Below are 23,297 nucleotides of genomic sequence, written 5' to 3' on the forward strand. Positions count from 1 at the left end.
AACAGAAGCCGGAGTTCACTCACACTACCATGAACTGGCCTGTGTCACAAGGTGAGAATTGCCACATGATTCTTGGGACGCAGCAGAAAACAGAGCTTCAGCCAGAGACACACATAGCTGACTGCAGTTGGCTGAATGGTGCTGCTACAGGACCCAGGAATGGCAGGAAGGAGAAGAGGAGAGGTAAATACACCTCTACCTCGATATAACCCTGTCCTCAGGAGCCAAAAAAATCTTACCGTGTTATAGGTGAAACCACATTATATCAAACTTGCTTTGATCCACCGGAGTGCGCAGCCCCGCTCACCTGGAGCACTGCTTTACCATGTTATATTGGGTCACGTTATATCAGGGTAGAGGTGTATATAGTTTTGTTCCTCTTTAGTGCCTTCCATCCAAGGTTACCAAAGCACTTAATATTAGCTAATACCTCCCCACGTTACAGTGGTAGGGTTAGGAGGATAACTTATCTCCACATTATCAGCGGGAGAAACAGACCCACAAAAGAGGCATGACTTATGTAGGGTCATACAACAAGATTATAGAATGTAGGTCTGGAAGGGACCTCAAAAGGTCATCAAGTCCAGCACCACCACACACACTCCCCCCCTCCCCCCCCCAATGCTGAAACAGGACAAAGTAAACCTAGACCATCCCCAACAGGTGTTTGTCCAACCTGTTCTTAAAAACCTCCAGTGATGAGGATTGCACAAACTCCCAGGAAGCCTATTCCAGAGTTTAAACACCCTTCATCCTTAGAAAGATTTTCCTAATATGTAACCTAAAATCTCTCCTGCTGCAGGTTAAGTCCATTACTACTTCTCCTATCTTCAGTGGACATGAACAATTGATCCCCATCCTCTTTATAACAGCTTTTAATATATTTATCAACTGTTATCAGGTCACCCGATTATCTTCTTTTCTTAAGACTAAACATGCCCATTTATTTTAACCTTTCCTCATAGGTCAGGTTTGTAAACCTTTTATCATTTTTGCTGCTCTCCTCTGGAGTCTCTCCAATTTGTCCACATCTCTCCTAAAAGTGTGGTGCCCAGAACTGGACAGAATGATTCAGAGGAGGCCTCATCAGTGCCAAGTAGAGTAGGACAATTACCTCCTGTATCTGACATTTGACACTCCTGTTAATACACCCCCAGAACGATATTGGACTTTTTTGCAGCTGCACCACATTGAATACAAATCAACAATCTGTGATCCACTATAGCCCCCCAGATACTTTACTGCAGTACTACCAGCTAGCCAGTTACTCCCCATTTTGTAGTTGGGCATTTTATTTTTTCTTTTTAAGTACAGATTTTTACTTTATTTAATTTCATCTTGATTTCAGACCAATTCTCCAATTGCTCAAGGTCATTTTGAATTCTAATCTTGTCCTCCAAAGTGCCAGCAACCTCTCCCAGCTTGGTGTCACATCTGCAGATTTTATAAGCACTCTCCATTCCATTATCTAAGTCACTAATGAAAATATTGACTAGTACTGCACCCAGGACGACCCCTGTGGGACCCCACTAGATACACACTCCCAGTTTAACAACGAACCATTGACAACTACTCTGAGCATGGTCTTTCAACCAGTTGTGTACACACCTTATAGTAATTTCATTTAGACCACATTTCCCTAGTTTGCTCATGAGAATGTCACATGGGACTGCATCAAAAGCCTTACTAAAAATCACGATGTCTCATGGTTACTTCTTCCCCTCCATCCAGTAGGCCAATAACCCTGTCAAAGAAGGAAATTAGGTTGGTTCGGCATGATTTGTTATGGAAAATCCATCCTGGCTATTCCTTATAACCCTATTATTCTCCAGGTGCTTGCAAATTCATTATTTAATTATTTGTTCCAGTATCTTTCCAGGTATTGAAGTTAGGTTGACCAGTCTAATTCCCCAGGTCCTCTTTGTTCCCCTTTTTAATGGCAGATACGTTTGCCCTTCTCCAGTCCTCTGGGACTTCATCCATCCTCCATAAGTTATTAAAGATAACTGGTAACAGTTCCAGGATAATTCCACCTAGTTCCTAAAGTACACTAAAATAAATTTCATCAGGCCCCGAGAACCTGAATACATCTAAATATTCTTTAACCTGTTCTTTCCTGTTTTGGATTTCATTCTTTTCCCCTTGTTAATATTAATTGTGTGTAGGGTGACCAGATGTCCCGATTTTATAGGCACCTATTACCCCCCCACTCCCATCCCGATTTTTTACACTTGCTATCTGGTCACCCTAATTGTGTGGAGTACCTAGTCACATTAACCTTTTTAGTGAAGACTAAAGCAAAATATGCATTAAACATCCCAGCCTCCTTAATGTCATCAGTTATTAGCTCTCCTTTCCAGCTAAGTACAGGACCTGCATTCTCTATCTTTCTCTTGCCCCTCATACATTTAGAGAGCATCTTCATATTGTCCTTTATATCCTTTGGAAGGTGCCTTAGCCTTTCTGATTTTGTCCCTAAATGCTTGTGCTAGTCTTTTGCACTCTTCCTTAGCAATTTCCATGTTTCCACTTTTTGTAGGGCTCCCTTTTGATTTTCAGGTCACGAAAGAGCCATAATGACCTCATACTAGTCTTCCTATCTCTCTTTCACATCAGGCTAGTTTGCAGTTGTGCCTTTAATATCTTCTCCTTGAGAAATTGCCAGCTCTCCTGAACTCCTTTCCCCTCTTCCCCCGCCCCCCCGCCCCCAATCGTTTTTCTTCCCACTGGACCTTACCTACCAATTCTGAGTCTGTTAAAGTCTGCCTTTGTGAAGTCTATTATCCTTATTCTGCTGCTCTCATACTTTCCTTTTCTTAGAATGAAGTGATAGATTTCATGATTATCTCTTCATCCAATTTGCCTTCCACCTTCAGATTTGCTGCCGATTCCTCCCTATTGGTCAGAATCAAGTCTAAAATGGCTGGCCCCCTGGTTACTTCATCCATTTTTTGTCTCAGAGTTGTTCCCAATATGTCACATTCTAGGAACCTACTGAAAATTGTGTGTTTTGCTTTATTATTTTCCTGAAAGATGTCTGGGTAGTTAAAGTCCCCCATTACTACCAGGTCTTGTGTTTTCAGTATTTCTGTTGTGTATTCTCAAAATCCACATCCTTTTCTGATTTGGTGGTCTGTGATAAACTTCTACCATGACATCACTTCTATTTTTTGCCACTTTTATTTTTACCCAGAAACTGTCAACTGGTCTTCCTCCCACCTCCTCTGAGATCGTGGAAGTGCCAGGAATAGAACCCAAGAGTCCTGGGTCCCAGTAGTGCTTTAGACCATCCTTCTCACATGCCATGGGCCCTGGGAATCTTAGTTCCCAAATACTTCAGATTGTGTCATGACTCCACTCCACCTCAGGTCCTATGTACACTATAGTTATAACGAAGCAAGTGGATTTTATGTTATAGAGAGCCCATGGCCTTAACCTGATTAGGACGACATAATGAGGAACACTACACTACATTATTGCTTATAACTGGGTTGTGGACTATAGCTTTTAACCAGGCCCTCTGACTGTTATATTTACACTGCAGACAGGGCTTCAGCCTACATTCACGGCACACATGGACAGGGACTCAGAGCTGAAGACTTTTTTTTGGTTCTGTGGGTGGTGACTATAGTGAGGCTGCAGCCACAAAAAACAATCTTCATCCACCCTGTCCTACCACACTTTGCAACAGATACAATAAGAGTATTGTACAAGGGGATGAAAATAAGCATCAGCTACTGAACACAATCAACCAAACCACCACAACTTGGAAGTTAACTATAAACCCTATGTTGCCATCTTGCCTGCCGTGCATTCCCCACTCCACAACAGGGATCTGCTTGCCTCAGTGTCACAGAATGGTTATCTAAGTGACAGTAGCCCCCCAGATCCCTAATCAGAGAGAGGGGAAAAAAGAAGTAGCTAGACCACCCCTCTGGCCAGTGTAGGATTGTACTCTACATTCTATTCACTATTGTCATGAACCTCTTTACAGCTGATCACCCCAGCTGATACTTGTGTGCCAGGGAAAAGAAGAAAATCTGAAAAATGGAGGCAGGGAAGGAATGGGAGGCGAGTAGGAGTATTGTCCAGCACAAATACAGTTTCATGGAAAGCTTTTGGAAGAAGCAGATTTTAAAGTCAGAAGGGACCATTAGATCATCTAGTCTGACCTGTGTAACACAGCTATTCCTGCAGTGAGCTCAGTAACTTGAGCGGGACTAAAACATATAATCAAGTATTTGCTGCAATCTGATTGCCCTTAACATGTTATTTGTTTGTGTCTTCTATAGATATTAAGCTTTTGTTTAATAAAGCTGCCTTTTCTAGCCTTTTCCCCTTGTACAGGCAGATTCTGTTGTTTAAACAGAGGCACTGCTGCCTTTTTTAACCTAGCTTTGGAGATGCTCATCATCTGCATCAAGAAACAAAGCAAAGGAGGTACGCACCATTCCTCCCCATCGGGTTTTAGCATATCAATCACAATGCAAATACGAAATTGCTCCTAGACACAGACACTTTGATCCCCTATCACCATGGTATCTAGGTACTTGATGTATTAACTATGGCACTGCTTGTCTACCTTGCCCTGCAAATAATGTTATTGAAACTGAAACTTCAAAGCCCAGGAATATTACAGGGGAACCAGAGAAACAAGCACTGGAGTGGAGTCAAAACAATGAACCGATGGACAGCTTCAATGCTGTTATATCATTAAGGAATTTGGCCCCTTTCTCCCCAGGATGGGGAGTTTGGTGTTGGAGAGTCCTGAGACCGTCAAACAATAACATGGAATTAAGCATAAAAAACCAACCAACCAGAAGAATTTAAAACAAACAAGTCAGATAAGGGTTATCTAGGAGCAGCTGGTTTAACAGCTGCACACAGAATGGGTTGGATGCCATGGATAGTTCATTCTTATAAATGTTTTACGTTTTCTCTGATAAAGGAGTAGCACTTTGCATCTTCAGAACTCTTTGTGAACACCAGTAATACCTAGAATGTATACAGGGGTTTTTTTTTCGACTGTAGATCTCAAAACACTTTACAAAGGAAAAATATTTACTACGTTTTACCAGTGTAGAACCCGAGTCCCAGAGGAGAAGTAACATCCAAGGTCACATGTGGGGGGGTGGAGGGTGAAGAGAGGAAAGAGTTGGTTTGTTTTTTAAACACTTGTATTAGCTAATGTGTTAAAATTCTAGTGTGGCCAAGGCAGTTGTCATTTTATCACGTGTTAGCCGGTCAGAGAGAAGCTAAAGTCAGAGTCAATGGCAGAAAAGGATTAGAATCCAAGTCTTCTGATTCCCACCCCTGTGCTCTTATCTCACAACCAACTGACAGAACAGTCATTCTTCTTCTTCTAAGAGAGGTTAAGGCGGTAAAACGTGGGTCTGGATGCCAAAGTTTAGAAGTGTTTGGATCCAGTGTCTGTGACAGAGATTGGAGCCATTTGCAAAATTTGAATCCAAATCTTGGACTCAATTTCAAACACCCCTGGAATCCAGAGATGTTCACATCAAGGGGGTGGGTTTTGACCCCTATCCATTTAGTTTCCCCATTTTTTAAATGGGAGAACTAGGACAGAGACCAAGACTAACATTTTCAAAAGAGAGGACTCTGATTTTGGGTGCCTTCGTTTGGGAGTGTCTAACTTGAGACACCGAGGACTTGATTGACAGAGGTGCTGAGCACACACAACTCCTGCTGCCATTACCTGGAGCTGTGGCTGCTCAGCATTGCTGAAAATCAGGGTCAAGATCGGTACCCAAAATACATGGACACTTAACCTAAGGTCACAGTCAGCAACAGAGATGGCTGTGATTCTGGCAGACTAGAGGACAGCTCTTGCAAAGGCTTTAGGACTCAGCCAAACATTGACAAACTTGTTGCTGGAAGCCAGTCAATTTCACCTGTGTGTTAGGATAGTTAAAACGGTATTGGACTTATAACAATGTGTTTAGACTTTATGAAATACTTCTAAGTTGTTGCATGTATTAATCTCAATTATAATTTCTTTATCACCTGCTATACAGTAATATTTAATGTTTTGCTGTATAACTCTAAAAAAAATGTTTGCTCTGAAATTGTGAACCCAGTCAGGAGGGATTGTCTCCTGCCCATCAAGAAGGGTTATTAAAACTAAGTGAGCCATTGTGGGACATCACAATGCAAAGACTTGGTTAATTGCCCCCTTGTACCCATGAAGAGGCTTGAGTTCTGGAAGAAGGAAATAAACGAGAAATTTCTCTCATCTTTTTTGTTGTTTGGATTCTCACAGGCCCGAGGAGCTATGCAACAGAAGCTGAGATCCCAGGGTCAACCTGAGTTAGGCCTAAAAGGCATTCGGAGCCGACAGATTACTACAACTCTGTCACCTTTCAAAACCCACAGACTAACTCATTTGTGTGTATATATGCTTGCCTGCTTTAGCTTTGTAATACCTCACTTCTTTTCTTAGTTAATAGATCTGTAGATAGCCAATCCTATAGTTAACTACAAGCATTATCTTTGGTGTGAGATCCCAGGTACAAACTGATCTGGGGTAAGTGACTGGTCTCCTGGAACTGGGAGTAACGTGACTATTTTGTGATCTTTGGCGTATAGCAACCAATTATCACTAAATCCAGCTTGCCTGGGTGACAAGATAGTCTCCTTGGGCATTCCAGTCTAACTGTGACTCCATGGTAAGACTGTTCTAGTGCTTCAGGAATTCCCATTTGTTACTGGGTTGGTAAAACTTAATCACAGAACATACAATTAGTGTGGGGTCTCTCAAAGAAATTTAGAACCATAGAATATCAGGGTTGGAAGGGACCTCAGGAGGTCATCTAGTCCAATCCCCTGCTCAAAGCAGGACCAATCTCCACTAAATCATCCCAGCCAGGGCTTTGTCAAGCCTGACCTTAAAAACCTCTAAGGAAGGAGATTCCACCACCTCCCTAGGTAACCCATTCCAGTGCTTCACCACGCTCCTAGTGAAAAAGCTTTTCCTAATATCTAGCCCAACTTCAGTGGGAGTCGGGCCTAGCTGGACATATATGATCTGTAATGAGGGCCACTCTGTTAATGTTTGCAGGTGTCCATAAATGTCACTAGATCAGCAGGAATTCCTGGGGGCCAGACACCCCCCCCCCAAAATCTGCTACATTCCACTCCGTGGTAACACTGCAGGAATCTGAGAAGCCCCATAAAAACAATTTAGGGAGTCATTAATATATCAGTATCCTATGCTTCTACTACAGCACTCTACATGCAGGGAATCTTGACTGGCAAATAAAATAAGTTGCAGAGTAGGAAATTCAACCCAAGTCTCTGACAAATATATTGCAATTGTTCTATTCTCTCATTTGCCAAGGGAGAGGGTTGGGTTTTGTTAGATAAGTAAAATATCATTAGTCTGTAATCATTGTCATGCAGGAAGGGTGGTAGCAGAGATTCTGACAAATACTGATGACACTTGGCAAAGCTGGGCCTTCAGCTGAAACAGCCAAATACTAAAATAAGCTTGAGGGTGCATGCGCTACACTCAGAGGTAGAATAGAGGTTTCAGACCTGCTTCTACCAGCCTTGATAGAACTAGAATATGAAGAACTTCAAAAACAACTCTTATCACTAGCTATGGGCCTGATCCACAAGTTACAGAGTTAAATCAGTTTTCCCCTAGTGTTTGAAGGAAGGAGGGGAGAGCTGTTTTGACCTGGGGTTGTGACATTAGAGAGATGGGGGTGATCTAACATAAAACAACTGATACTGTTATGCATGTTATGGTTGCTTCTGTTGCATAGCTCCAGGCTAGAAATGAATTGGGGAACAGTGCACAGGTGGCATGCAGGATGGGTGATGGGAAAAGCTAAAGCAACCACCACAGAGCAGTTCTGATCAGGCCCTTAATATGCTGTCCTATTTCTTTTAATCTTTTATTTCATTCTCTGTCTTTGCATCATATTTTTCCTGTTCTATTGAAAGAGTAAGAGACTAAGATATTTATACAGCACCAATCACCAGATCGCTAACTGCTGCTGACTCCCATGGGAATGCTGCACACCATCATGTGCTTAGGGTTTTACAAACATAAAAGGCAACACAGTCCCTGACCCAAGAAGTTTACAGCCTAAGTTAGGCCTAGATCAGATGTATGTAATATACCAGATGGAAGGTCAAGCTTATTGGGGCAGAGGTATTTTTGATAGATTTTTTTTTTTAATTCAGAAGAAATAGTGGCCATGAGATCCTGATAAAGAAAACAAGCCCAGACCTCAGGCCCTGGCCCCATGAGCACTGAATGTGGCCAACCTCTAGCCAAAACAAGCCTGATCAAGACTTCCTTCCACCGCCGCCAATGAATGGCCCCATCAATCTCAATCACAATACACATGTGATCCAGTTACCCATCTTGTTAGCATAGATGGGACCTTAACTGTATTCCCTGAGTAGACTAAAAACTTGGATATAACCAAGCCTGGATTTTGTGACACAGGCATTTTTCTAATGGGAACTGGACTGAGATCACTAAACTATTTTTACATAGGCTAAACAGCCATCAGATGGTTACAACTTTCAGTCATTACTGCCCTGGGGTGTATACCCCATTATAAAATCCTCTGAGCCAGCCAGTCCTACGTATGAGAGCATATTTGACCAAAATTACAGCATCTAATGGTCAGCGTTCATAGATTGCGACATTTAATTTTGCACCAGTTCTTGGTGGTTGGAAGATGTGTCAAAGTTTTCCATGGACAGACAGCTTTGAGTGCCGCTCCTGTTGTCAGAACTTTTGGAACATTAGTTGAAGGTTACAGCTGTACATTCCCACTCAGCAGAATCATCCACAGTGCACCACATGGAGTGGTGCTCACAACATTGGGATACATGGACAGAAGTCAGTGCTGCTGACTCAACTGAATGTAGACCTAACATGGGGATGGGCGAAACAGCAAGTCCACTCAACATAGATGTGCATCTGTGGATCCACTGAATTGTGTTAATGACACGAAGTTAAGTACAACTGATCTATCCTCCTTCAGCATCACCTCCATTAAACAGATGCATGTCCCAAGACTAATTCTTTTAAACTGGAATTGAGAATGGCAGGTTTCACAGTGAAGCCACAGTTTTTAATTAAATATGAGCCAATGTGTCTGCAGATCTGACTGAAAAGTGCAGAGCAGGAGGCGATAAAGCAAGGATATGATTAAAACTGATCAGCAATTCTTACCACTTCTGATTTCAGACTGGAGGTTTCCAGTTTATGTCTGTGACCCTTTGATAATTCCACTTTAATTTGTCACTGTTGTTTTAGTTAGATAACTGAAGTGGCAATTTTCTTCCAGCCATTACATATGCTTTTAAAAAACAACCCAAGATAAAGGTCGTGGAGTCCTAAGCCCATATTTAGGCTCCCAAAAAAGCAGTCTGACTTTCAAAAACCTTAACAGCCCAGTATCTCCCATTGTTTTTAATGGGTGTGGATGAGAGCTCAGCACTTTTCAAAGTCAAGTCATTTATTGAGGTGCCTAAATATGGACCTAGGAGCCTAACTTTAGGTATCATTTTGTGTGTGCAAATATTGGCCTCAAGCCTTCAATGAGCCAAACTTTGGACCAATTCAAGGTGCCCTTTCCTCATGATCTCTATTCACACAGGGATCAGAAATGCTCTAGCAGCAGCCATGATTAAGTGATTGGTAGCAGGATTCTAACATGGTTTCCCTTACCGTTGTGGAGAAGGATATAGGTATATATGCCTTTCCTTTGACTAAGGGTACGTGTACACTGTAGTCTCAGGGTGCAATCATGGCTGTGTAGAAACAGCCACACTAGCTTGGGTACCAGAGCAACAAAGCCACAGTAGCATGGTCTTGAGCCCTGGCTAATTACTCAGGCAGCTAACCCACACTGAAGACTATGGTACTGTGGTATCATGATGATTAGATTAAAGCTAGCTCAGGTATGTCTACATGACTTGCAGTGAAACCCTGTGATGGCAGTGTAGGCATCCCCTATGCACTGTACTAGCTAGATTGTTTGATGGGCCTAATCTATACTAGTATTTTTCTCTCAACCAGTCCCCCTTATTGCTCACTCCAGTTCAGCTCCACCAGTGTTAACAATGCCAGTGTAGACAGCCAGGGCAGACCCTAATGTAGTCACAATGCACTGGCACAACACAGGGCTTACCAGGTGCAGCATACTTCTGTGTTATTGAATTAAGGTACATAAGGCATCTCACCACTTTGCACCAGTGCACTGTGACAAGATCAGTTGTTGGAGCCAGGAGAACTACATCAATGGAGTTACTCCAGTGTGACTCCCCTTGATGTGGAAAGGGCCTACATGGGAAGATATTTAGCTTTAGGGACAATCCTGCTTTCCCTTGGGCTTGTGTCACAGGGCACTCTACTCACCGCTGGGTGGTACTTCCCTTGGGCAATTCTGAGGACTAGCTCGGTCCAGTTCAGCACCCTCTTTCTCCTCTTCCATCAGCTGCGGCTCTCCTCCCTCTCACAGCATTGCAGCACAGCAGCTTTGTGACTCAGCCCTCCAACCAGGTCACACTGTGATTCCCCTCCCAGCAAGAGGTGGGAGCCCTTCAGAGTCTTTCTGCTCAAGCAGCATCATGCAGTCCTCAGGCCTGCAGCCCTGACTCTGTCACTCCTGCAGTGACCCAGGCAGTCTTCTAGTTCACTGCCCCAAGCAGTACCACTCTGCTGTGACTGGTAGGGGAACCCAGCCCCACCCTCTACTCAGGGTTCCAGGCCAGGGCCCTGGAGCAAGCACTTAAAGTCCACAGCTGCACTCACTTACTGCTCTAGTCCCTAGACTCCTTGCTACTGTGTTTCTCCAGTCCTGCTAGTCAACCCCCTTTCTCAGACCCACTGGATCTCAGCAGGTCCTATCCCCAATTACTTCCTTCTCCCTTACTCCAGGAGGAGAGACTACAAGCTTCTGCCCCACCCCCTACACTATTTACCAGCCTCTTGGCTTTACAGAATTTCCCACCTGTTCTCTCAGAGTTGAGCTTCTTTCTAATCAAGGCTCTCCCTCACTTGGTCCTTAATTGGCTCATTGGGCCCACCTGGCTTAATTCAGCTCTCTCAGGGCCAGTGTGGGGAGTAAATCCCACTACAGCTTGTCTACACACAAAAGTTGTACTGCTTTGACTATATTGGTATAGTTAAACCAGTACAACTCCCATAGAGTGGATGCAGTAATACTGGTGCTTTATACTGCTATAGCTATTATTATATGGGAATTGGAATAAGCTGCACCAGTATAAGACCCTTTTATACTGGTATAACTGCATTCAGACTAGGCTGTACTGCTATAACTATTTTGGTTTAAAAAAAAATCACATCCCTAATCAACAAAGTTATAGTGTGTGTAGACCAAGGCTTGCCTTAACCTAATAAAGTTCCATGTTCACTGTTAGAAGCAAAACTCTTTTCTGTGTCTCTGCAGCATTATTGTCTGACACTGCTAAAAGGTTTGAGAAGATTAGAGATGGGACATTGTGAGGCGGGTCAGAAGGTGAGATAAGTCTGGAGGAAGGTTGGAGAGGATTAAGGAAGATGTATGGTGTGCATGGAGGGGACGGAAAGGTGGTGAATGGGTGGGAAGAATTTTGGTGGGACAGCAACAGAAGAAAAGGAGAAATTGTGTGTGGGACACAAGAGACGCGCATAGACACAGTGACTGACAAAAAGAATCCCAGGGAAAAAACCGACAAGAGAAATGATAAGAACAAGAGAGCCAGTGGAAGTCTACCGGAACTTTTAATTTTTTTTACAGAGGATATTATGGTGAAAATAGAATAAATCTGAAGAAAAAATCCTGGAAGGAAATTTTATTGTCAACTTTACAATAGCAACTCGCCTTGTCCCAGCTAACCTAACTTCTGGTGTTACCATTCCCTGTTCCACTGTCACTCCCACGCCACAGAATGCCCAAAGCCTGCAAGGACTGAGCACTCTCAGCTTTCTGTAACTCCCATGGGAGTAATGACTGCAAGATTGAGGCTGGGGTTTTCAAAAGGAGTTAGGCACTCAACTCCCACTGACTTTCACTGAGAAGTGGGTGCCTACCTCTCTTTGGCTCCTTTGAAAATCTCCACCTGAACCCTTTATACAGTGCATGAAAATAGGGGTCATTTCATGGACAACTGTAAACATGATGTCACCTTTAAAATATTTTCTACAGTTTTGTTCCACGTTCTCAGCTAAAGATGTTTGGAGATCCCCATTCCCCACTTCACCCCTATCTACACTAATTTAACTTCTCTCCCATGAGAGACACCAGAAAAGGCCCCCCTTGGGCTCAGTCCTGCAGTCCTTACTCAGACAAAACCTCCAGTTGCGCCAGTTGGATTCTGGGACTTGTCTCTTTGGGCCAGAATCTGCCATTCTGATTCATACGGAGTTATATCTTACTCCACTGACTTTAGTGGGGCTGCCTGCAGAGTAAGGTACTATTGAAGGGTGGCAGACTCTGGTCCTTCCGTAGCAAATCAAAGATGGTCATGGCACATTCTATCTATCTTACATACTTACATGATCCCCATAGTATCTGAGCACCTCACAGTCTTTAATATATTTATCCTCATGACACCCCTGTGCAGTAGGGCAGTGCTGTTATCCCCATTTTACAGATGGGAATTGAGGCACAGAGAGGCTGAGTGACTTGCTCAAACTCACACAGGAAGTCTACGTTAAAGCAAGGAACTGGATCCAGGCCTCTCAAGTCGTTGGCTAGTGCTGTGACACTGGAATATCCTTCCTCTCAGTTCGAGCAGCGATTACGAGATGAATGGTAAAGCAGTCCATAGGCAAAAAATAATTCAGACATTAACAAAGTGAATACTAGAAAGGTCTCAGTACATAATCCCCCAGATCACACCCTACAATGCACACTCTATTTCAGCATCTTTCCTCTTCACTCCTGGCAGGTCCATCGGCACAGGCAACCTGACCCTGGCTGGGGAGCCTGTTACAGTACGGTTTGTTTTGGCTTGACCACATGAGACCCAACCATGTTTTAGCAGAGAATTTGGCCCTAGGACTGTAACACAGTTAGGGGACTACTTTGCTGTAACACGATCCCCCAGCACTGTAGCTATGTCTGTGTGAATGGGTCTTTTGGTATTATAAACAGAGAGGATGGATGATCTAGTGGTTAAGACGCTAGCCTGGGATTTGGGAGACCTGAGTTTAACTCCCAGCTCTGCCACAGATTTTCTGTGTGACTTTGGGCAAGTCACTTAGTCTCTCTGTGCCTCAGTTCCCCACCTGGACAATGGAGGTAATAGCACCGCCCTCCTTCACAGGGGTGTTACAAGGATAAATACATTAAAGATTGTAAGGTGCTCAGATACTACACTCACAGAGGCCATGTGAGTACCTGAAGGTACGTCTACACTTATAGCAGAGTGGAGAGTACATACAATGCAAGCACAGCTAGCAAGGGTATAAATAGCAGCACAGGTGGTAAGGCACAACTTAGGCGAGTAGAGTGCCCTACACGCCTGAACCCTTAGGGTATATATACCCTACATGTGTCTCTACATGCCTAAGTAGTGCTTCCCATGTCTACACTGCCATTTTTACCAGTGTAGTGTCCCTCTGCCTGTTCCCTGCCGGAGCCTTTCCCTGCCTCAGTGAAAAGCTCCAGCAGCGGGGATAGTCTCCGAAAGCTCTCCACTGCCAGCCTTTCACTGCCACATGTAGCTACACATTGCAGTGACAAGTGTGGACACAGCCTGACTATCACTGCAGCATGTAGCTACACATGTAGTGCCTGTACGCTAGACTCCTCTGCCAGTGTAGACAAGACATTAGACAAGATGCCTGATTTACAGCTCTGGAAACAAGTTCCTCTCTTGATACGTACAGCAGACAAAGCTTTCCTCACCCTGTCCTATCATATCTCCACTATGGGTCAGAGGACTGTTGAGTCTCTGTGGCCCATTCAGTCCTTGCTATGGCGGACCCCAGTGCATTAGAAACTATACTGAAGTCACCCAATGATAGCCACTTGAATCCACTACCAGTCTGGATAATTTGAACCAGTGAGCAGCGGGTCCCAAGCTTTATTGGTTCACATAACACCTTCTTAAAAAACTGTTGTGAAGTGAATGGATGGAACATTGAACTCCTGTAGCACAGTTTGGGAACTGCTGATCTAGAGGGTCCATCTCCCATTCCCAGTTCTGTCCCATTCAGTATTTTAACTAACTTGTGAGCAGCCCTGAATCAGGCACGCAGTATAATGGTGAAGATTATTGGCATCCATGCAGGGCTTCATTTCCTCACCAGGAATAGAGACTTTGTCTCACAAAACGTCTTCAAATGATAGTATAACTGTGCATTGCAGAACAGCCAGCTCACCCCCAGCCACCACTGTTATTTTATTCCCCTCTGAGCTTCGGGGAGCCAGTCTATCACCAGACACAGCAAGGCTGTTTAGTTTCCTATTACAGCTTAGGACCTAAAAAGTCACCAACTCCAGACTATCATAAGGGTGATGGTTGAAGTTCTAACTGTGCTGTTTGACCAGGCTTTAATAAGACCCCCCATTGTTCCCTTTGTTCAGCCAATCATTCACCATTTATTGCACTTGCCAGCCAGCTTTGCAAATATGAATAAGCAATCAAGATGCCTTTAATTTAAAAGACACCTATAATTCAAATAAAAAGTGGATCTATATGAGCTGAAGGGAGGTAGTGGGGAATCATTAAAAACTTAGCAGAAAGATGGGTGGGGGGGAAAAGCTTCCAAGAAATTTATCTGCACAGTGATATAATTAAGCTTGAATAACATGTAAACTCATTCAAAAAGAAAATGAACGTCAAGATGAGCTGAAGCTAACAACCAGCTGGCTGGCTCTTTGAGAGTCAAATCCATTTGCTCAGAAAGAAAAAAGCTTAAGAAAGATACATCTTAAAACAGGAATGAAATCCTCACCAACGGGTATAACATCGTAAAGCCTCCACTTCATTTGCATTGCACGGACAGGTTCCTTCACTCAAGGGGATGCTCCTCCAGATGGCAGTTAAAAACATGGGCTTTGCTGCCTGAAATTAAAAAGCCAAATGCTACCCTAACCAGAAGCTAGTGGGCACTTCCTCTCCAAAAAGAACCCTACCAAGACAGGAGAGGATTGCTCAAGGTGAGCTGTCACAGGGCACTGCCATTTGGGACATTTTGCTGCCAGGTGTGTGCTGATCTGCTGATGTTTATACGCAGCTGGGGTGAGCGGGAAGCAGGCCATCTTGGCTTTGGGAGGAAGGAAGAAGAGAGTAGACAAGGGGGTAGTGTGCTTGGATACTTCACAAGCAAGAAGTAGCTCTTTCCACCCTCTTTCCCCAGCACATCAAAGGGAAAGATTCAGCCCACCAGGGTTGTGAGTTCAATCCTTGAGGGGGCCATTTTGGGATTTAGTTGGGGATTGGCCCTGCTTTGAGCAGGGGGTTGGACTAGATGATCTCCTGAGGTCCTTTCCAACCCTAATAATCTATGATTCTATCTCTGATATTGGTTTAGGCTGGATTTTCAAAGGCATCTAAAAGAATTAGGCTCTCAGTTTTCACTAATCTTCAGCGGGAGCTGTGTGCCTAATTGGTCTAGAGCTTGTCTACATTTAAAAGGATTTGCTGATATAGAGATACCAGTAGAGCTATATTGGCACACCCTCTTAGTGAAGACACAATTTATATCAGCAAGAGTGCTTTTGCTAGCGTAGCTTAAACCAGTCCCCCAAATAGAATAAACTATACCAGCAAAAGGACTTTTTTGCCAGTGTAACTTCACGTACACTAGGGCTTTTACGGGCATAACTATGTCAGTTAGGGGTAGGATTTTCTTCATACTTCTAACCAATATAGCTATGCTGGTAAATTGACTAGCATAGGCCAGGCTTTAAGCACCCTGAAAAATACCAGCCTTAATCTTCAGAATCTTCCTAAGGCAGCATTTCTCAAACAGGGGTTCACAGACCTCACTGATCAACTCCCCACCCACCCTCCCTTAACTCTGCCTCATCCCTTTCAGTGCCTCCTGCACACTGGGGAACAGCTGTTTCCTGGCATGCATGAGGTGCTGTGCTGGGAGAGAGAGTGAGGAGCGGGGATGGGGCATGTTCGGGGAAGGTGCATGCTCGGGGGAGGGGAGGAAAGAGGCAGGGAAGAGGAGGGGCAGGGTGGAGTGGGGGCAGGGCCTGGGGCTGAGCGGGGGACTTGGGGGTCTATGAAAAATTGTAAATCAAAATGGGGGTCTTCGGGATACTAAAGTTTGAGAATCGCTGTCCTAAGGAATTAAATAAATAACCAAATCAAATGGAATTACACCAATACTGAATTTGATTCTCTCTGTTTTTTTCCCTTAGGAAGTCACTAAAGCTCTCAATCACATTTAAGTATACTGGTATAGTAGTATGGCAAAACTTTCTAGTGCAGACAAGCCCTACGCTACAGAGTGGTCAAGTGATTTGCTAAGGAATTCAGTGATTCTGTCCCTGAAATTCTGGAGTATTGACTCCCAGTCCCCTATTCTAAGCACTATAGAGCAGCATCTCCCACTTATTTGGGATACAGTCAACTGCTTCTCTGATGTTCTGAGTTCAGTTTAGTGACAGCTTTTATTTAGTTCAGCATTACAAGAGGAACTTCTTTAATGAGATGATCTCTTCTTTTTCTTTGATCCTGTAAAATCAGCCATGTCAGGATCTGGTTTAAACATGGTCAATCCCCCTAACATCTGAGCATGCTGCACTGGAGTATGGGATACCCTTGCTATGAGAAAGCTTACTCATCAGAATAGGGTATGCCAAGAAGGAAGACAAAAACAAGATTAAATATTTAGACATATAGATGCCTTTTATTATGTATATTTAGACAAGGAACATTCAATAGGAACCAAAGCTATGCTGCTCTTTGAATACCGAGGATAAGCTCTGAGGTTCTAAATCGAGGATCTTAAATGGGAAATAAACTAAAGGATATATGACAACAAAGATTTGTCTTACTTATTTTATTTTATTTTTAAAGCAAGAAATGTTCCAGAAAATAAACACTTAACACAACGGGAACCTGGTCCATGCCTGGAGCTCCTACGTGCTACCACAATATAAATGAGTAATAACAAAAAAACCCTCTCATTGTAAAAGAGGAATTATTTTAAAATATAGTGATACTTCTTGCTGTAGCACCCAAAGACATATTTATAGTGTCATCCAGCAACCACAATGTAATGATGGGTCTGTTGGCATTTCCATTAGAAAATGTTTTATTTTAGACATAATAAAGCCCATAAAATATACTTTGGTCTTAGCTGATCAAATTCACATCACTATAGCTGTGATTTGTGTGCCATTATTTGCTATGAACTGTATACCAAGTATATTATTTCTGGTATGGTAACTTAAAATTAATTTAAAAAATATGACATCAGTTTGATTTTGTCACACAGACATGACTGAACTTTGTTTTAACCACTTCCCTGGAAATGTGCTGCAGAGCTTCACTTTAGCCCAATCCAAACCTGTGGTTAATACAAAGCTTGATCTCATCTATGGTACAAGACAGAACCATTTTTTGTTTGTTTGATTGGTTGGCACGTTTGTTAAGTGAGTGTTGCAATCAGCTGCCCGTTCATGGTTGATCCCACAGTGCAGGTGGGACATCTGAAGCAACATCCTCTTTCGAAAGCACACAGAGCGAAGGAGCTCACAGGCAGGACTAGTGGAAAAGCACAGGTATGCAGTATTGTAAGAGTATAGAGCACCATACAGCAGGAGAGCTATGCCAAGCAAGTAACAGATTCCCCGCCCCAAAGGGCTTCCGTCTCACAGGTACTGGCTGGTACAGGGCATGATAATATAAAACAATGCAGTACAAAGAAGCAGCTCTCCTGGGAATGTATCATCGAAAAGACGTGGGTTTATGTAATGCTTTGAAGGACGAGCAAGAGAGAGGGGCTCCCCCAGGTGCAAAGGCAGCATGGGAACAAGCACAAAGTGGGATTTTGAGGCCAGCATTTATGCTGTTCCCCCGAGTGGCTTGGTCTTTCCCAAAGGAAAAAGGAAGCTTCTGTGTTTCACCCCTTGTGCAGACTATTCAGCAGTGTAATCGGAGCCCTGCAGCAAACGGTCTCCAGCCAAACAGCACAACAGAAACCTGCCCACCTACCCCATTCACCTTGATGAGGCGCCAACCATAAGACCTAGCCGAGACCACTAAAAACGTATCTTTAACTGACTTGTTTGAGATAGTTGGGGCAGGACAATTAGGCTGGAGTCCAGGCTCCACTTCCGACATTGTCTTCAATTGTGCCTCTTCCACCCCATTTCCCCAGCAGACTCCCTTTGCTTAGTCCTCGCCTTCAGAGCAGGAATCCCCTGTCAGCCAACCGTGACTGGAAGGAGATTGGGGCCTTTTCCTGCCCATTTATCCCTAGTGGAATTTTCCCTCTTGGTAAGAAATGAAAAGGTAACTTCATTCTTCTCTGTCTCTGCATTTCCCCTCCCCCTCCTCTATTACTTATTTATCTCTGTGAAGCATTTAACTGGATTCACAAGTCGTCCCTTTCCAGCCCTGATAGACCCCTTGCTCCTGAGCCCTGCCTGCTGCTGCCCTGCATCAGCTTCAGGGCTATTGGCAGAGCAGATGCACGAGGAGGAAGGGACAAAGGCCACATCCCACAGATTAGGGTTGCCAACTTTCTAATTGCACAAAACCGAACACCCTTGCCCCGCCCTTCCCTGCCTCTTCCCCGAGGCCCCGCCCCTTTTCTGAGGCCCAACCCTCACTCATTCCAGCCCCTCTCCCTCCATCACTTGCTCTCCCCCACCCTCACTCACTTTCACTGGGTTGGGGGTTGGGGTGCAGGAAGAGGTTAGGGCTTCAGCTGTGGGTGTGGGCTCTTGGGTGGGGTCAGAAATCAGGGGTTCATGGCACAGGAGGGGGTTCCAACTCGGGGCAGGGGGTTTGGGGTTTGGGCTCCGGCTGGGCAGTGTTTACCTCAGGCATCTCCCGGTCGGCAGTGCAGCGGGGCTAAGGCAGGCTCCCTGCCTGCCTGGTACTGCGCTGCTCCCAGAAGCGGCTGGCATGTCCGGCCCCTAGGCGGAGACACAGCCAGGCAACTCTGCGCACTTCCTGCACCCGGAGGCACCGCCCCCACAGCTCCCATTGACTGTGGTTCCCGGCCAATGGGAGCTGTGGAGCTAGCACTTGAGGTGGGGGCGGCACGTGGAGCTTCCCTGATTGCCCCTTTGCCTAGGGGCCACAGGGACATGCCAGCCACTTCCAGGAGCCACACAGAGACAGGGCAGGCAGGGAGCCTGCCTTAGCCCCACTGTGCTGCCGACTGGAGCCACCAGGGTCCCTTTTCGACCAGGTGTTCTGGTAAAAAACCAGATTCCTGGCAACCCTACCACAGATCTCTGGCCTCCTGCCTGGCAGGACTAGGCCTCAACCCTGGCTATACACAGGGGTGGTCTTACCATGAGGCAAACTGAGGTGGCTGCCTCAGGTGCCAGACTGGGGGGCGGGGGGGCGCCACTAGGACCCAGAACTGAGACCTTTCAAAGTTTTGTCCCGAGCAAGAGGGCATGGGGGCATCATTTGAGATCCCTGCTTCAGGTGCCAAAATGTTGTGGGCTGGCCCTGACTATACATCTTTGTCACACAAAACACTCAGCCACTGTACATATGTAGCTCTCCTCTCCTACTTGACAACTGAGGGGTGGAGGGAAAGCGTTGTTACTGAAGCTTGAGGCAATGGTAAGGTAACTTAAACTTACAATAGCATCAACATTTCTGATGGAGTGCAAGGGGAACATGCCACATAAAGTGACTTCTCCCCTGGCTTTTCCCACCTCAGCTGACCTACTGCTGAATTCAAGGGGCCACCTCTAGGGATGTGTGTGAAAGATGAGTTCAGGCTCCAGGCACACTCAACATTTGACCTCTTTGCTGAGACAGTAAAGGGGACAGCTGTTGCCAGCTGTGATCATAATTGTTTTAAGCGACAGATGCTTCTCCATTAGGAACTGGATTGAAATTCCTACCACCTCATTTCATATAGGCCAATGGTTACTGACATGGTTGCAGCAACCTAAAGGTGAATGACTCCATGATCATTTTAAGCAGAGCCTCTCAGTTTCGCTTGCTTGAGGATCAGTTCTGTCTTGGGGACTAATGTAATTATTTCAGGGCATTAAACTTATCTGAAAGCTTTTGTGGGAAATCAAACTCTCCTCTATGGTCTCAATCCTCGCAGAAGGCCACAATTGTATGGGCTTATACTTTGTGGTGGTGCAACCATCTAATTGATCCCACACAGGCTTTACCTTCAAACGAGGAAGATGGTTGCTGTGAGTTTGAAACCCAAAGTTTTCAGGAAACAACAAGCCATATTTGTATCCAAACGTTTATGAACATTAATTGGCTCTCCCAATGCTCATGGGGGGGAGGGGTCAGTATTATCTTCATTTAGCAGATGGGGAAACTGAGCAACAGAGAGGCCAAATCAATGGCAGAGCTAAAAAGACAGCGTAAGTCTCCTGCATTGCATTCTGCTGCTCGAGGCCCTGAAAAAATTCTCAGACTGAGGCGCATGCCCACAAAAAGGCAGTCCCTTCTCAAAGGATTTTAAGGCTCCTCTCCCCCCAGTTTTTTTCCATTTCCCCAATTTTAAGCTTTCTGCTAAAGAAAATGTCTTTCTCCACTATTATATACTATTTGTATTACCATAGTGCATAGGAGCCCTACTTGTGGACTGGGACCCCTTTGTATGAGGCGCCTTACAAACACAGACTGGAACGATGGTCCCTGCTCAGGAGCCTTTGGGCAGCGAGAGAAAAGGTTGGGACAGTAGCCTGCCACCTAATGGGTTTCCCTCTGTGTGAGGAGAGGGCTGGCTCCAGGACTTGTGAAGAGAGGGAACTCACTAGGAGGCTGTGGAGGGTGACAACACATGCCAGGCCTGGTGGGGGGTGATCCCTGGATATGCACTCAGCCAACTTGGTGGCCTTTTCAGCAGCACAGCTGCCTGGTGGCTTCTGCAGGGTTTCAAAACCACCCCCAGGAACTCTGGGACAGACCCAGAAAACAGGGACATTCCCAGTTTTCAGTAACACATAGACACTGTCCGCACAGGTCTTTGTGAAGTTCTCCCACTGTGGCAGCTCTGCAGGGGCTAGCAATGGTGAGAGCACCAGTGAAACCAGTGCCAGTGTGTTTACCACTATGTCATGGAGGGCTGCTCTGAGCAAGTTCAAGACACAGAGTGGTAAAAAGGCCAGTGGCACACCTACACTAGCCTTTCCACCATTGTGTCAGGGACCATGATGTAGGCAGAGACGAGGGTCAGCATCAGAGTCAAGTGCCAATTACAAGACTTGAACTAGTGATTGAGGCTGAGGGTCAGAGCTGGGGTCAGATACCAAATTCCAGAGCCAAGGGTCAAGCCAGAGTCAGAAGTTGGAGCCAGGGGTCAGCGCCAGGAATGGTTACTGATGGTTAGAAATGAGGCATATGGCAGGAACCGGAGGAGAAGCAAGGATCAGGCATAGAGCAGGCACATGGTGGGAACCAGAAGTAAGGCCTGGCCACTGTAAACTCATTACTTAGCTCACCACTTCTTCATAGGAAAGTGGATCTGCACCAGCCTTTGTAACCTGAGCGGAGATCCCCCAAGCATTTCTAGGCAATATTTCTGAGATGTACAGGGGAAGCAAGAAAAAGTGCTCCCCGGAGGAAAATATACAGAAAAGAGAAAGTGAAATATGGAGAAAAGGGACCAGAGAGAGAAAATGGATGGACAGAAAGCCTCTGACAAAGCCAGGTTGGGAAAGACTGAATCAATGAGCGTTTGGAAAGCATTCTGAAGCTGAGAATTGCTAAGTGCTACTGTTGTTGTGAACAAGGAGTAAACAAAAGGCTCATCTTGGGAAAGGGGGGCGGGTGAAGCATAAAGAGGACACTCTATAAAGAGCCCCAGCTCTGGTTTCTTAGATTGCCTGTGCTTAATGATGCTAATTATTCAGTGGAATGCCAGCATTCTAGGGCCCTGTCTACTTTGCAACTTTAATAAGCTCAGTTTTTAACCAGTTGCTGGCATGGCTGACTCTAAACACAGCTTTTCTCTGTACATCAGTAACCATGGCAACTAGTGGGGGGGTCTCACCCTTGCCCAAGGCCTAGCCTGGCGTATGGTTCACTGTACACGTCAGTGCAGCTGCTGTGAGTGACAGGACCTCCAGAACCATGCAGATATAACTGGCCTAGCTGGTCTGAGTCAGGGACGGATTTACACCTTACACACCCCATACGCACAGCATCTTCAGCGCCCCCTCCCCATGCCTACAGCTGACCTTCGATGTAACTCCTCTGAGTGTGTCCCTACCTGTGGGTGGCTGTGTAAGTGCAGTGCCTGTCAGAGGCTTGTAGCTTGACTTTAGCATCGAGATAGCCTAGGCTAGTGGGTTTGGAGGTCTCAGCGATCCCACAGTCCAGTTTACACCCCCGGGACCCCGTCACAGCAGGGCACAGGATATTTTGCTTAGCAACATCAGGGCAAACCTCTTCTCTTAAATGGTGTTTGTACTAAGCAAGAAAAACATTGCCAGGGCATGAGTTACATGAAATATGTAGGTGCTGGCTTGTCCTTGCAACAATGTACCTGGCAACCCATTTTCCTCTGCACGCAGCTCACCTAGTAACTGGCGTAGTGCAAGTAAATCCTGAAACGTTTCTCTCCCAGCACCTGCTGGGAACAGGGGCTTTGGGTAGCTTCCAGCTGTAAGGCACTGCATTGTGGGATGGGGCTAGAGGGATCCGTTGAGCCAGAGTCGTGACAGTTGATGTTTCCCATCCACATAGTGTTATTAGTTACCTTGGCCCAGGAACAGGGCTTCCTTGTGACAGGCTCTGGACAAACACACCAGGAGACATGGTATCTGCTCGGAAGAATTTACAATCTACATTGGGAAGAAACTATTTTAGATTGCAGCTGGTCCAGAGCTAAAGAACTGGTGCATCACCAAACATTACAACCAATGCTGGCAGAGGACCTGGAGCAGCCAACTCTGCATTGACAAATGGTACTGTACAAATGTGGCAGATGCGATGCATTCCAAGCAATGGTTTGTTGAACTCCTTTCAGCATTAACCTAGAACCATGGTTGCGTGTTGTGACATCCATGTGATGGGATGATCCCAGGTTTACCGGACAGAATGGAGGGAAGGGAAATAGTTCTGCATTTCAAAATCAAGCTGGTATGGTGTCTAGATGGCTTTGGGGCATG

At 45.2% G+C, this 23,297-nt stretch overlaps 1 protein-coding gene across 2 annotated transcripts in view; it reads right to left on the minus strand.

Moving 5' to 3' along the window:
• ATP1B1 (ATPase Na+/K+ transporting subunit beta 1) overlaps nucleotides 1–23,297 on the minus strand; it is a 130,979-nt gene that overhangs the window by 32,886 nt on the left and 74,796 nt on the right. Inside the window, exon 1 of one of the 2 annotated variants that reach the window (XM_045001706.1) lies at nucleotides 10,406–10,637. The exons of the other annotated variant lie outside the window; for it this stretch is intronic. Within the exon in view, the coding sequence (XP_044857641.1) occupies nucleotides 10,406–10,481 (76 nt within the window). The 5' untranslated portion in view covers nucleotides 10,482–10,637. Of the gene's footprint in view, nucleotides 1–10,405; nucleotides 10,638–23,297 lie in introns of those variants that run through there. 2 annotated transcript variants of the gene reach the window in all.

The sequence above is a fragment of the Mauremys mutica genome, chromosome 1 (assembly GCF_020497125.1).
Source record: "Mauremys mutica isolate MM-2020 ecotype Southern chromosome 1, ASM2049712v1, whole genome shotgun sequence".
NCBI lineage: Eukaryota > Metazoa > Chordata > Testudines > Geoemydidae > Mauremys > Mauremys mutica.